Below are 13,257 nucleotides of genomic sequence, written 5' to 3' on the forward strand. Positions count from 1 at the left end.
GGGGGAGGGGGGAGCACCAGAGGGAGATGGAGAACAGGCAGAGAGAAAAAAACAAATATGTCAGGGATGAGGTAAGAAGGGGAGGAGGGGCATTAACGGAAGTTAGAGAAGTCAATGTTCATGCCTGATGCACCATCAATAACTCTCGGAGACTGGAAGTGAATGATAGGTTTTTATTAGCAGCAAAAGGGAGCACGACATCTCGGAGACTGAGGGAGGAGCAGTGCCCCAATTGCCTTTATACAGGGATCTGTGGGAGGAGCCACAGGAGCAGTCAACAGGGGGCGTGTCCAGACAGGTATACATAGTTTACCACAGTTCATGCCATCAGGTTGGAGGCTATCCAGCCGGTATACAAGGTGTTGTTCCTCCAACCTGAGTGTGGCTTCATCTTGACAGTAGAGGAGGCCATGGATAGACATACCAAGCACATCTTTCCCTCCCTCCCTCTTTCTGCTTTCCACAGGGATTGCTCCCTACGCGACTCCCTTGTCCACTCATTCTCCCCCATCACTTCCCATCGACCTCCCTCCTGGCACTTATCCTTGTAAACGGAACAAGTGCTACACCTGCCCTTACACTTCCTTCCTCACCACCATTCAGGGCCCCAGACAGTCCTTCCAGGTGAGGCGACACTTCACCTGTGAGTCGGCTGGTGTGGTATACTGTGTCCGGTGCTCCCGGTGTGGCCTTTTATATATTGGTGAGACCTGACGCAGACGGTGAGACAGTTTCGCTGAACACCTACGCTCAGTCCGCTAGAGAAAGCAGGATCTCCCAGTGGCCACACATTTTAATTCCACATCCCATTCCCATTCTGATATGTCTATCCATGGCTTCCTCTACTGTCAAGATGAAGCCACACTCAGGTTGGAGGAACAACAGGCTGGGTAGCTTCCAACCTGATGGCATGAACATTGACTTCTCTAACTTCCGTTAATGCCCCTCCTCCCCTTCTTACCCCATCCCTGACATATTTAGTTGTTTGTTTTTTTTCTCTCTCTCTCTGCCCATCACTCTGCCTGTTCTCCATCTCCCTCTGGTGCTCCCCCCATCCCCCTTTCTTTCTCCCAAGGCCTCCCGTCCCATGATCCTTTCCCTTCTCCAGCTCTGTATCACTTTCACCAATCACCTTTCCAGCTCTTAGCTTCATCCCACCCTCTCCGGTCTTCTCCTATCATTTCACATTCCCCCCTCCCCCCACTACTTTCAAATCTCTTAGTATCTTTCTCTTCAGTTAGTCCTAACGAAGAGTCTTGGCCCGAAACATCAACAGTGCTTCTCCTTATAGATGCTGCCTGGCCTGCAGTGTTCCACCAGCATTTAGTGTGTGTTGTTTTCATACTTACTTAACTTGACTAACACAATTACAGTCTTAATCTTACATTATTATATTCTAAATCTCACTTACAGATCATGTTCAAATTACACTGAATAAAAAGATAGGCAATCTAACAGATCATAATTAATCTGTTCATAATAGATAAGACAGTCAAATAACATGTAGTTCATCATAAACAAAATGTAATACACAGGATATGCAAGATAATCAAACTGTGACTTTACACGTTAATCTGAGATTCTTTGCAAGATCAACATCACAACATAAGATGTTGACTTTCAACTCATCCACATTATATAAAAAATGGCTGTGAATACGAGATACAGAGAAAGCTACAAGATCAAACAATATTTCTGCTGTAATGCTGAAAATTTACACCACAAAACCAGCTGTGCCTCTAGCTGAGCTGCTCCAATAGTTGCAATACAAGCATATGCCTGATTATGGAAAAGTGCCTTGTTCACAAACAGCAGAACAATCCAATCTGGCCTTCCAGTTGGTCTTCTGAAATAACCGGCGTTTTCAACAGTAATATAAATTGAAAGTTGATCATGAACTCCCTTACAGTTCACTAGAATTACTCAGCCCCAGATCTCACTCATATCCTTGTAAACGTGGACCTAAGTGCAGAATTCCTGAGCTGAAGAAGGAATGACTGACCATGACATCATGATGTCGCTGCAGGTATTCTTTTAGGGCAGGGTACTAGGTCCAACGATATTTCATAATTAGCCATCATAAGGCTATAAGTGGAAATCTTCTCTGATGATTGTAGACTGTTCACAGCTTAGAAAATGAAGACACAGAACATTCGCACGCAAGTTGAAAATTGACAAAAAAGACAGGCCAACATCTACCTACCCCTGGCATTCAGTGGCATTACCATCACCAACCACCAACATCTTAAGAGCCCACCACCAATTAGAAATTCATCTTATCCAGCCATAGAACTATCGTGGTTGCAAAATGAGGTCAAAGTCTAGGTACCTCACCACAAGCAACTTATTCTGATACCCCAAAATCTTTCAACCAAGTTAAAACTACAATAATCTCTACATGCATGTTTCAGCACAGCTCCAACCATATTCAAGCAGCTCAAACTATCCAGGACAAAGCAGTGCACTTCTGAGACTCCATCCAGCATTCTAAAACACACAGGGGCATGCAAAAGTTTGGGCACTCCAGTCAAAATTTCTGTTACTGTGTGAATAGCTAAGCGAATAAAAGATGAACTGATTTCCAAAAGGCACAAAGTTAAAGATGACACATTTCTTTAAAAGGTTCTATTTAAAGTTCTATTCAAAAGGTTCAAAGGAACATCTAAGCAAGCCTGATGCATTTTGGAAACAAGTCCTGTGAACTGATGAAGTTGAAATAGAACTTTTAGGCCACAATGAGCAAAGGTATGTTTGGAGAAAAAAAAGGGTGCAGAATTTCATGAAAAGAACACCTCTCCAACTGTTAAGCACAGGGGTGGATCGATCATGCTTTGGGTTTGTGTTGCAGCCAGTGGCACAGGGAACATTTCACTGGTAGAGGGAAGAATGAATTCAATTAAATACCAGCAAACTCTGAAAGCAAACATCACACTGTCTGTAAAAAAGCCAAAGATAAAAAGAGGATGGCTTCTATAACAGGATAATGATCCTGAACACACCTCAAAATCCACAATGGACTACCTGAAGAGGCACAAGCTGAAGGTTTTGCCATGGCCCTCACAATCCCCTGACCTAAACTTCATCGAGAATCTGTGGATAGACCTCAAAAGAGCAGAGCATGCAAGACAGCCCAAGAATCTCACAGAACTGGAAGCCTTTTGCAAGGAAGAATGGGCAAAAATCCCCCAAACAAGAATTGAAAGACTCTTAGCTGGCTACAGAAAGCGTTTACAAGCTGTGATACTTGCCAAAGGGAGTATTACTAAGTACTGCCATGCAGGGTGCCTAAACTTTTGCTTCGGGCCCTTTTCCTTTTTTGTTATTTTTAAACTGTAAAAGATGGAAATAAAAACGTAACCTTGCTTAAAATATTAAAGAAATGTGTCATCTTTAACTTTATACCTTTTGGAAATCAGTTCATCTTTTACTCACTTAGCTATTCACAGTAACAGAAATTTTGACCAGGGTGCCCAAACTTTTGCTTGCCACTGTACGTTCCCTCCCCTATCAGGGAATCACAGCTGTAATGCCTACCACTACAAAATGCATTACAGCTTCTTCCTAGGGTAACCTGACAGCATCTTAAAAACTTCTCACCTTCACCTACATGTTCTCCTTCAAGTGAAAGCAACCTTGATTTTGAAACACACAGTTCCTTCATTGCTGGAATTCTTAGTCAAATAATACAACGGTAGTATTGACACCAGAAATGGGACCGCTCCAGTTTAAGGTGACAGCTCATGACCATCTTCACAAATGCAATTAGAGTTGAGTAATAAATTCCCGCCTAGGAAAATGACACCCATGTCCTGAAATACAAAATTAGAGAAAAGCCTTTCTGAAGCTATTTTCTAATACACATCTTAACACCTATGGGAGAGTATATTGACTGGCTGCATCATGGTCTCTTCTCATTGTTGTCATCAGGAAGAAGCTAAAGGAGCCTCAGGACTCACACCACCAGGTTCAGGAGCAGTTAACCCTCAACCATCAGGCTCTTGAACCAAAGGGGATAACTCCCTACTACCAATGGACGCACTTTCAAGGACTTCATTTCATCTTCCCAATATGATTTCATTTTTTTGTATTTGCAATTTGTTGACTTCTGCACTAGTTGAACACCAGAGTTGGGCAGGGTTTCATTGATTCTGTTATTGCTATTATTCTATAGATTTATTATATCCACAAGAAAATGAATCTCAGGGTTGTATATGGTGAATGCAAGTGTTAAGAGCCTGAAAATAGGAACCATCAAATAACTTTCAATATGAATGCCAAGCTATCACTGCACATTCTCATTGTATTACTTGCTGGAACATTTTGAAAGTTATTTACTACTTACCCATGTTCTGTAACAACCTTCTCATAATTCCATGATGTATTTGGCACTGAGGAACTCTTGTATTCTTGCTGACTAGTGTTCCCCAAATTAGGGATTGTGAGTGAAACTCTCTGATCATACCTTCAAATGAAAAGTAGAATATTTTACAGAGTTAATACAAAAAGTAAAAAAACTGAATACACAAATGCCTGATTTATATATAGTCCATATATTTAAAAAAAAGCAGTATTTGGGAAACCAGTCAAATGTATTTGGCATCTTCTGCCACCTGGGAAATCACATTTTTAAATTGCAATTTTTTTAATGTCATGAATAGTTTACAGGAACAGAACCATGCCACAATCTAGGAATGACCTGCACTAAATATTTATTTATATTCTGTACACATCCACCATCATGTCAATATGTGGAAGATGATAGGTTTATGGAGATGAAGTAATAAAAGAGAATAAATTGGAAAAAATTTTTAAAAACATAAATAATTTATCTTTAATCATAAAGGATTTTTGGTCTGAAAAATAATCCATGAATCTTAGACTAATCAAGATGATATTAATTACCGGCGACTGGGTCTAAACAGCACATATTCCAAAGCATGCGTTGAGTTGTTTGCTGTGGAGATGAAACTAAATAGAAGGAAGACTAGATCAGGCACTCCGAGGATGTTTGTCAGCTGCTTATGGATAATATGTTCTCTGTAGGACATCTGCTGCAGTGTATTTCTTCTAAATCTGTACCAGCCAATAACATTCTACAAAGGAAATAAGCAATTAGGACTTGTGGGTATGAAACTTGTTTAAAATAAACACAGTGCAATATATTTCTGAAAATAGACATATCTGAAAGGAAAAGGCGTCAGTGAAGGTTGCAGGAAGTTCTGAATGAGAAGCTAACCATTTTATTTTTAAATCCATTATTATTGCTCTCACCAAAACAAATACGCGATTTTCTTTTTACAACATGCCAAGGAGGCAAGTCTGGAAACTATGCACATATATGCACCTTATTGGATCAGAGACATTTAGGGGCATTTAAAAGAATCGTAGATAGGCAACAGACTTAAGAACAGTTGAGGGTTATGGGCTGCGTAGGAGGGAAGATTCAGTTTGATTATGGTTTATATACATCGGCACAACATGGTGGATGGAAGGACTCATACTGCTATACTATTATATGTTCTATAGTTCAATCTCATTGCATTGCAACACAAAGAATCTAATACATAGAACACAGAAATCTACAGCACATTACAGGCCTTTCAGCCCACAATGTTGTGCTGACCATGTAACCTACTCCAGAAACTGCCTAGAATTGCCGCACCGTGTAGCCCTCTGTTTCTCTAAGCTCCATGTACTTAATCTAGGACTCTCTTAAAAGACTCTATTGTATCCTCCTCCACCACCATCACCGCCAGTGCATTCTACACACCCATCACTCTGTGTGAAACCTCAACCCCAACATCCCCTCGGTACCTACTTCCAAGCACCTTAAAACTATGCCCCTCATGTTAGCCATTTCAACCTTGGGAAAAAGCCTCTGGCTATCCACACGATCAATGCCCCTCCTCATCTTATACACTTGTATCAGGTCACCTCTCATCTTCCATCACTCCAAAGAGAAAAGGCCAAGATCACTCAACCTATTCTCAATCCAGGAAACATCCTCGTACATCTCCTCTGCACTATTTCTGTAGAATCCACATCCTTCCTGTAGTCAGGTGACCAGAACTGAAATGCGGTCTGACCAAGGCCTTATATAGCTGTAACATTACCTCAAGGCTCTTGAACTCAATCCCACAGTTGATGAATGCCAACACACCATAGACTTCTTTGATCCTCCTCACTGCCCCAAGATCTCTCTGATCCTCCACAAGACAACACAAAAAATCTTGGATAGACAAAGTCTGTGGTGGAGGGCTCTGACGCTTTTTTGCTGGTGGGGTGGGGAGGGGTAATTGCCTTGCTGCTGCTTATATGTGGGAGGGGGAGCTGGGGGGGGGCTTTGGGGTTCTAACGTTTAACTGCCGTTCATTCTTTGGAGCACTCCTCTGTTTTCATAGATGTTTATGAAAAAGAATTTCAGGATGTATATTGTATACATTTCTCTGACATTAAATGTACCTATTGAAACCAAAAGCTCATGAAATTTCTTTGAAAGGAAGAAAATTTTGTTTATATCAAACCATCACCTTATATGGAGAACTGGATTTACTGCAAAGTCCAAAACCCCATGAAAGCAAGCTTATATAGCAGGTTCTCCAAAACATCAGGCATCTATGTAGTCTAGTTATATAAACTTGGACTTGTCTTTTTAAGAGCTCAAAAGGCCAAGGGGTGAATGGAGGTGTTCCAAATTATGAATTACGTTCTCTGGCAAGAGATATGTCAACAAGTTAAAGTCATGTTGGTTACACACAAAATCAGAAAGCATTTGTTCTGCATTAAGGATAGTGAGGTAATTTAATTATCTCCTCAAAACAAGCTGTGGATGCTAGAAACAATGACGTGTCGAAGTGAAGTAAATTGTGTATGGAACAAAAAAATATTTGTTGTAAGTAGTTCAGAGCTGAATGGTCTAACCCTACATTACAACGTTTAAAGAAAGAAAATGCAAGTTACAAATCAACACTTACTTTTCTCCTTCCTTTGAGAATTCTATCCAGACTTTCTTCATTAACTCTTCCTGCATAGTCATAAAAACTGAAAATAACATATTTAAGATATTAATGCCAGATTTGGCAAAGTATTTCAGTATTAACAAATTTCCAAGAGTACCAATAAAAAAGGATGCTTAGGAAAATAGTTTTAGAAAGATTTCTCTCTCTGCTCACTTAGTATGATATGGAGAGTGTACACACATGTGGATGTTTTGCAAACTACAACTATCAATACACATCAAGGTAGCTGCTTGTATAGCACATTAACACTACATGTCTACAGAAGTCTATTACTGGTTTTATTAAAAACCGTCTTCCTTTTTTTAACATACAGCATTTATTTAATATTTTATATTCACCTTCAACTGGGATTCCTGAATGCGTTATTTCTCTCGATGCGGAGAAAGCATTTGATCGTATAGAGTGGAACTACCTCTTTGCAGTTTTAGAAAAATTTGACTTTGGTCAAAGTTTTACCTCTTGGATCAAATTGCTGTATCTATGTATTGACTCTATTATTTTGTCTTATCTGTGGAAGAATAAGCGTTCTAGAATTAATAAAGTTTACCTTCAAAAATCTAAAAAAGAGGGTGGCAAGGCCTTACCTAATTTTCGTTTATACTACTGGGCAGCTAACATTCGTTGCACTATCTTTTGGTCTTTTTTTCCTAGCCAATCTGAGTGCCCTAATTGGGTAGCAATGGAGCTGAATTCCACTAAAGATCTATTTATTTCTGCACTTCTTGGTTCTGTACTCCCTAGTAGTTTGTCTAGACTAATTGTTAATTCTCGTTAGACATACTTTGCGAATATGGGCCCAGATTAGGAAATTTTATGGTTTTTATGGTTTTTCCCTTTCTAGTCCTATCTTACATAATCATCTTTTTTTACCTACTATGTATGACTCAACATTCTATGATTGGTATAGGAAGGGCATTAGACATTTTGAAGATCTTTTTATCGATAATCGCTTCGCATCCTTTCAACAGCTCTCTGCTAAGTTCAATCTGCCTAATACCCATTTTTTTTAGATATCTCCAAATCAGACACTTTATCAATCCTTTAATTCCTAACTTCCCTGAAATGCCCAAGAAAAATGCTATGGATTTCTTTCTTTCTATTAATCCACTGGGTAAAGGCTTAATATAATTTATCCGTGATAAATTAGCATTCTTACAGCGTGCCCCTGTGGATAAAATTAGAATGGCTTGGGAGCATGACTTAAATATCCCTTTATCTGATGAGGTTTGGGACTCGATTCTCAAATCGGTTAATTTAACCTCTCTTTGTGCTCGCCATTGCTTTTTACAGTTTAAGATTGTTCATAGAGCCCATATGTCCAAATCTAAATTATCTCGATTTTGCCCTAATATTAATCCTCTTTGTGATAAATGCAAAAGTGGCGAGGCTTCTCTTATTCATATGTACTGGACCTGTCCTAGCTTAGAGAAATTTTGGAAAGATGTTTTTATAACTTTATCCTGTATTCTGAATCACCACTTAGAACCTAACCCTTTAATTGCTCTGTTTGGTTTCTTGGGTGAGACAGATATACGTTTGAGTTCGACTAAATGTCGAATATTATCTTTTGCTTCTCTCCTGGCTAGACGTCTAATCCTCCTTAGATGGAAAGATCTTGCCCCACCCATGCATGCTCAATGGCTTAACGATATCATGTCCCGTTTAGACCTTGAAAAAATCCATTATTCAATTCTTAATTCGGATATGAAGTTTCATAAGGTCTGGGGACCTTTTATTGAGTATTTTCATAATTTTCCTCTTAATTAAGTTTTTTTTTTCAGTCCCTTGCTTTCGGCTCTTTTTTTTGGTAGTAGGCATTATTATCTTCTGCTTTCAAGTGTATTTACAGTTTTGGGGGTTTGAATGTTCTGATTTATATTTTCTACATTTTGTTTTGGTTGGTCTGGAGTTTTTTTGTTGTGGGGCTTGGGGAGGATACTAACTTTACATGACTTCAATTTGGGTGCTTTCTCAATTATCTTTTTTTGTATTGTATTACCATTGTATGTTTATCTTGCACTGTACTAATTTTCTACCTTGTTCTGGGTTTTTTTTTTATTTGTAGTGTTGTAGAAAATGCATTTAAAAAATCAATAAAAAGTCTATTGAAAGAAAGGCTTAAATTTATTTGGGAACTTCAATAAATTGTCTTTGCACTTCAAACTTCTACATTTACTGATTTAAGCACCTCTTTACAAGAATGTCATTAATTGATGCTGTGAAGCTATTTGGAGATTTCTGAATTGGCAAGACAGAAGATAAAACAAAAAAAGATGTAGTGGCGTTTTAACTGCTGGCTTCACATTCCTCATTGAGTAGCTACCCTTCATATGCCAAATATAATCAATTTTATTCTCCAACAGCATTTTCCATTCAAATGTCATTCAATGCCCTGTTTAGCCCTCTCCAAACTTACAAGTCAGAACATCTGAGAATTCGAGCCTGACCGTACCCTCTAGGACTTTGTGAAGATTCTGGATATATTTATCAAAATTTACAATTGTCTCCTGATGTAATTAATTATGCCAGAAGGCCAAAAAATGGCAAATGTTTCATTCTTTAAAAAAAAGGAATACAGGGACATCCCAAGCACCTATAGGCCAGTAAGTTCAATATCTACAGACAGGAAGCACTGAGAAACAACAAAAAAGACACTAAATTATAGGCACTTGGAGAAACTTAATTTCTTAAAGGAGAGCACGTTAACTTCAACCTAATCAAAATCTGACATGCAGTATCTCCAACAAAAGACAATATTCCATAGATTCACATGTTGAATCCAGGCAGATGATAAGGGTACAGCACAGGAAGTGAAAGAAAAGGTTTTTGAGGAGGAGGGAGTACAAATGAAACTGAAAACTTTGCCATACAAAGTAGAACAAAGAAAGTGGAATTCCAACAGTTTAAAATTGAAGGAACAGAAGATTGTTGGGAGGAAGCAATGGGGCAGGGCTAGAGAATGATTATTTTGAAATCCATGCATCAACATGGAAACACTTCACACCGGCATAAGAAAAGGTGAAAGAGAAAGAAGAAAATTTTATGCTGGTTTGGATAAATTAGAGAGTAGAGGTTGCACCAAGGATTGGTCCTAATAAGTATTCAAGAATAATATAATCAGTAGCAAATGTGGAATCCCTTATGGCTCTAGTCTTTTCAACACTTGAAATGCAGAAGATTTGAGTTGACAGCTAAATGCAGAACATTCCAGTTTATTTTTAATTAGGTTAAATAGGTAGTGGAACAGCAATGATAGCCTGAAATCTAGCAGTGGGGAATAGAAACGGGAGGGCATCCAAACAGAGGATTCTGCATGTAAACCAGGTCTGTGCTGACTAAACAAAACAAGATGTTTCAGCACCCAAGGTAAAGCAAATCTCATCATTTATCACAAGCTCCTTATTTGTTCTATAATGATGTTTATTGTGAATAACTCTAGGAGAAAGCCTTGCAAGAACAGATGGAAAGGAAATGAGGCTGCATAATATTTAAGCAATTTATGCCATCAACACATCCTAAAGAGACTCAAAGCAGAAAAGATAAGGATAACACTCCAGGATGAGGTGTTTAGAAAGATGGAATAGTGGGAGAAAGGTACTAAATAGGAATTGTATAGTGTTGTTAAAGGAGAATGCTGAGGGGTCAGGAGCAGAATCTGTTTTAGTGAAGTTGAAATGAAGATAACATCACATTGAGACAGATAAGGTTTCAAAAGCTGAAAATAGGAGTGGAGACTGCAGAAATATTTGTTTCCCAACTCTCCTACATGCATAGGAATTATACCAGATAACTAGAAAATAACAATGCAAGGACATCCCAACTATCTACATGCAGGATTTTTTTTGAAATCCATTTAGGAAAATTTACTTGATCTGAGGAAAGGAAACACTGCTGAATTAGTATGGAAAGGGTACAGTGTCAATCTAAAATTGAGCTTTTAATTAGAGTACTATCTCCAAAAGAGTGAAAGCTGTTAAAGCTAGCAACACATACAACATAGTAAAGTGCAGACCTTTTAGCCTACTCCAAGATCAATCTAACCCTCCCTCCTACATAGCCCCTAACCACTCATTTTTCTTTCATCCATGTACCCATCTAAAAGTCTCTTAAATGTCCCTATTGTACTAGCCAAAGATATAATTAAGAATGGCATTTATAACTGCAGCAGAACAACCATTACCCTTAAAGAGATGCTTCAAGAGCATGTTAGGCTAGGTACATAACCTAGAAAAGATAAGGGAGCTTAAGTCAGGCCCCCCCGGATGACAAAAAGTAGAGGAAATGATGAAACAAGAAGTGAACAATTCAACTGAGAAACACATTCGATACTGTAACCCAAGGGAAAAAAAAGGCAGATGAACAACATTGAGAATATCGCAGTTAACAGGAAAGAAAAGAAACTGATTTAAGGATTCATCTACCATTTGGAATGACCAGCAAATTTGGCCTTTGAACCAAAACTATTCACAATTTCTATGATTATTAAGAATTAGTAAAGCAGATTACACTAGCTTACCTAAAGAGTTGATAACCAGGCTCATGATTATGAATTTCTGTAAAAGAACCAAAGTAAATTCACATTTTAATACTTAAATTATTAAACTTTGCACAGAATAACATTTTTACCATTGCTAAACTGACTGGATAAATCATAGAGCAGATTGAAGATTATCACCAACAGAAACAAGCAGCAGTTACTACACCTAAGATTATTGGATTTACAACTTCCACATTTTCCACCAGAAACCATCCAGCAATATTAAATCTAAGGAACAGTGAGTTTAACAACTATGTTTCTGCTGCCCATTTTCAAATTAAGACTAATTTTTAAAATATATTAGACTAAACCACAATTTTGCTGAAGCTTTAGAAAATTGCTGGAAAATAAAATGCATGGAATTTCATTCTGCACTTGTACTTCAGGAAGCAGCTCTGCAGTTTCAGTAGAAATGTCTGCCATCCTATTCATATTACAGGATATTTTAGGTATTTATTTTGAGTCAGTGAAATGCCTATGCTATTTTAAAAGGTGCAGTTCATGGATTATTTTAATCATCACAGTGCATTTCAGACAGACCTCACTGTAGGATCACTTACTTCCTTGGCAAGGAAAAAGGAGAAAAACAGCTATGAAAACAATGTTAATCCAATAGACATTAAAAGTTTTTCAAAAATGAAGATTTAGCAAACATCTAAATGTACAGCTTTATGTGGTTTACTTTACCTAATTACAAAGGTCTCTCTAAACCAGAGATTCCCATCCTGGGGTCCACAGACCCCTTGGTTAATGGTAGGGCCCTCAGCATAAAGGGTGGTCTAAACCCACCCATCACTCCTGTATGTGCAAACCCACATCGGCTGCAGAGTAAGAATTGCTCAGATCTAAAACAATTCACACAAAAAATCCCTCCATTCTCTTGCCCATCCTTATATTAATCAGCACTCCTCCACTTCTGGTTTTGAAAATCAGCTTCCCTTTAAACACTTTAAAATCTACCTTTTGCAAAACTGCTTTCATATCTCAAGTCAAGCAGCCAAATTTTGGCTTATAATGCTTCCGTGACACATCTTGAGAAGTTTTCACGGTATTGTATATTTACAAGTACAGTCCAAATTTTGTGACATCAGATTTATTGCCATAACAAATGAAAGAACAACAAACTGGATAATAGATCATTTTGGCTAAAATTCTTATCAATGTCATGCATAGATAACTGGATTCATGCAATTAAGCAGTGTACTGAAAATATACTCTTGCAATCTACTTCATAAATTTATTGAAGTTGCCTTACTGAAGGTATTATCTTTGGATGTGGTTACCAGATCTTAGGTTTAATTTTTTTTTAAACTGCAGAACAGCATTCTTCGAAAAAAAGCAAAACTAAAATATGATAGATGCTGCAAATCCGAAAATTTAACAGAAAGCTGCAAGGTCAAATAACATCTCTGGAAAAACTTAACATTTTAAATAGATGACCTTCCAACAGTAGACCAATGTTAGTAAACAAAGAGGTTCTAAAATGTAGAGATGGTGAGCGGAAAATGTGACTTACAGAGAACAAAAGGAAAAATAAGTGATGGAGTGGAGACCAGGGGTTGATCTCCCAACTAACATTAACTTCACCACTTCAGATAAATACTGAACCTCTTCTGTGCTATACAATTTTATGACTTTATGACTCATTTAATCAGCATCACAACTGGGTCACATAACTGCTTCTGGTCTTCACCACCACAG

General features: G+C 38.1%; 1 protein-coding gene across 1 annotated transcript in view; it reads right to left on the reverse strand.

Moving 5' to 3' along the window:
- abraxas2 (abraxas 2, BRISC complex subunit) overlaps nucleotides 1–13,257 on the reverse strand; it is a 40,098-nt gene that overhangs the window by 22,309 nt on the left and 4,532 nt on the right. Inside the window, exons 3-6 of the mRNA XM_073027615.1 lie at nucleotides 11,536–11,572; nucleotides 6,975–7,041; nucleotides 4,903–5,093; nucleotides 4,343–4,462 (exon numbers count right to left, since the gene is read on the reverse strand). Coding sequence (XP_072883716.1) covers nucleotides 4,343–4,462; nucleotides 4,903–5,093; nucleotides 6,975–7,041; nucleotides 11,536–11,572 — 415 coding nt within the window. The remainder of the gene's footprint in view (nucleotides 1–4,342; nucleotides 4,463–4,902; nucleotides 5,094–6,974; nucleotides 7,042–11,535; nucleotides 11,573–13,257) is intronic.

This window comes from Hemitrygon akajei, chromosome 23 (genome assembly GCF_048418815.1).
Source record: "Hemitrygon akajei chromosome 23, sHemAka1.3, whole genome shotgun sequence".
NCBI classification, from domain to species: domain Eukaryota; kingdom Metazoa; phylum Chordata; class Chondrichthyes; order Myliobatiformes; family Dasyatidae; genus Hemitrygon; species Hemitrygon akajei.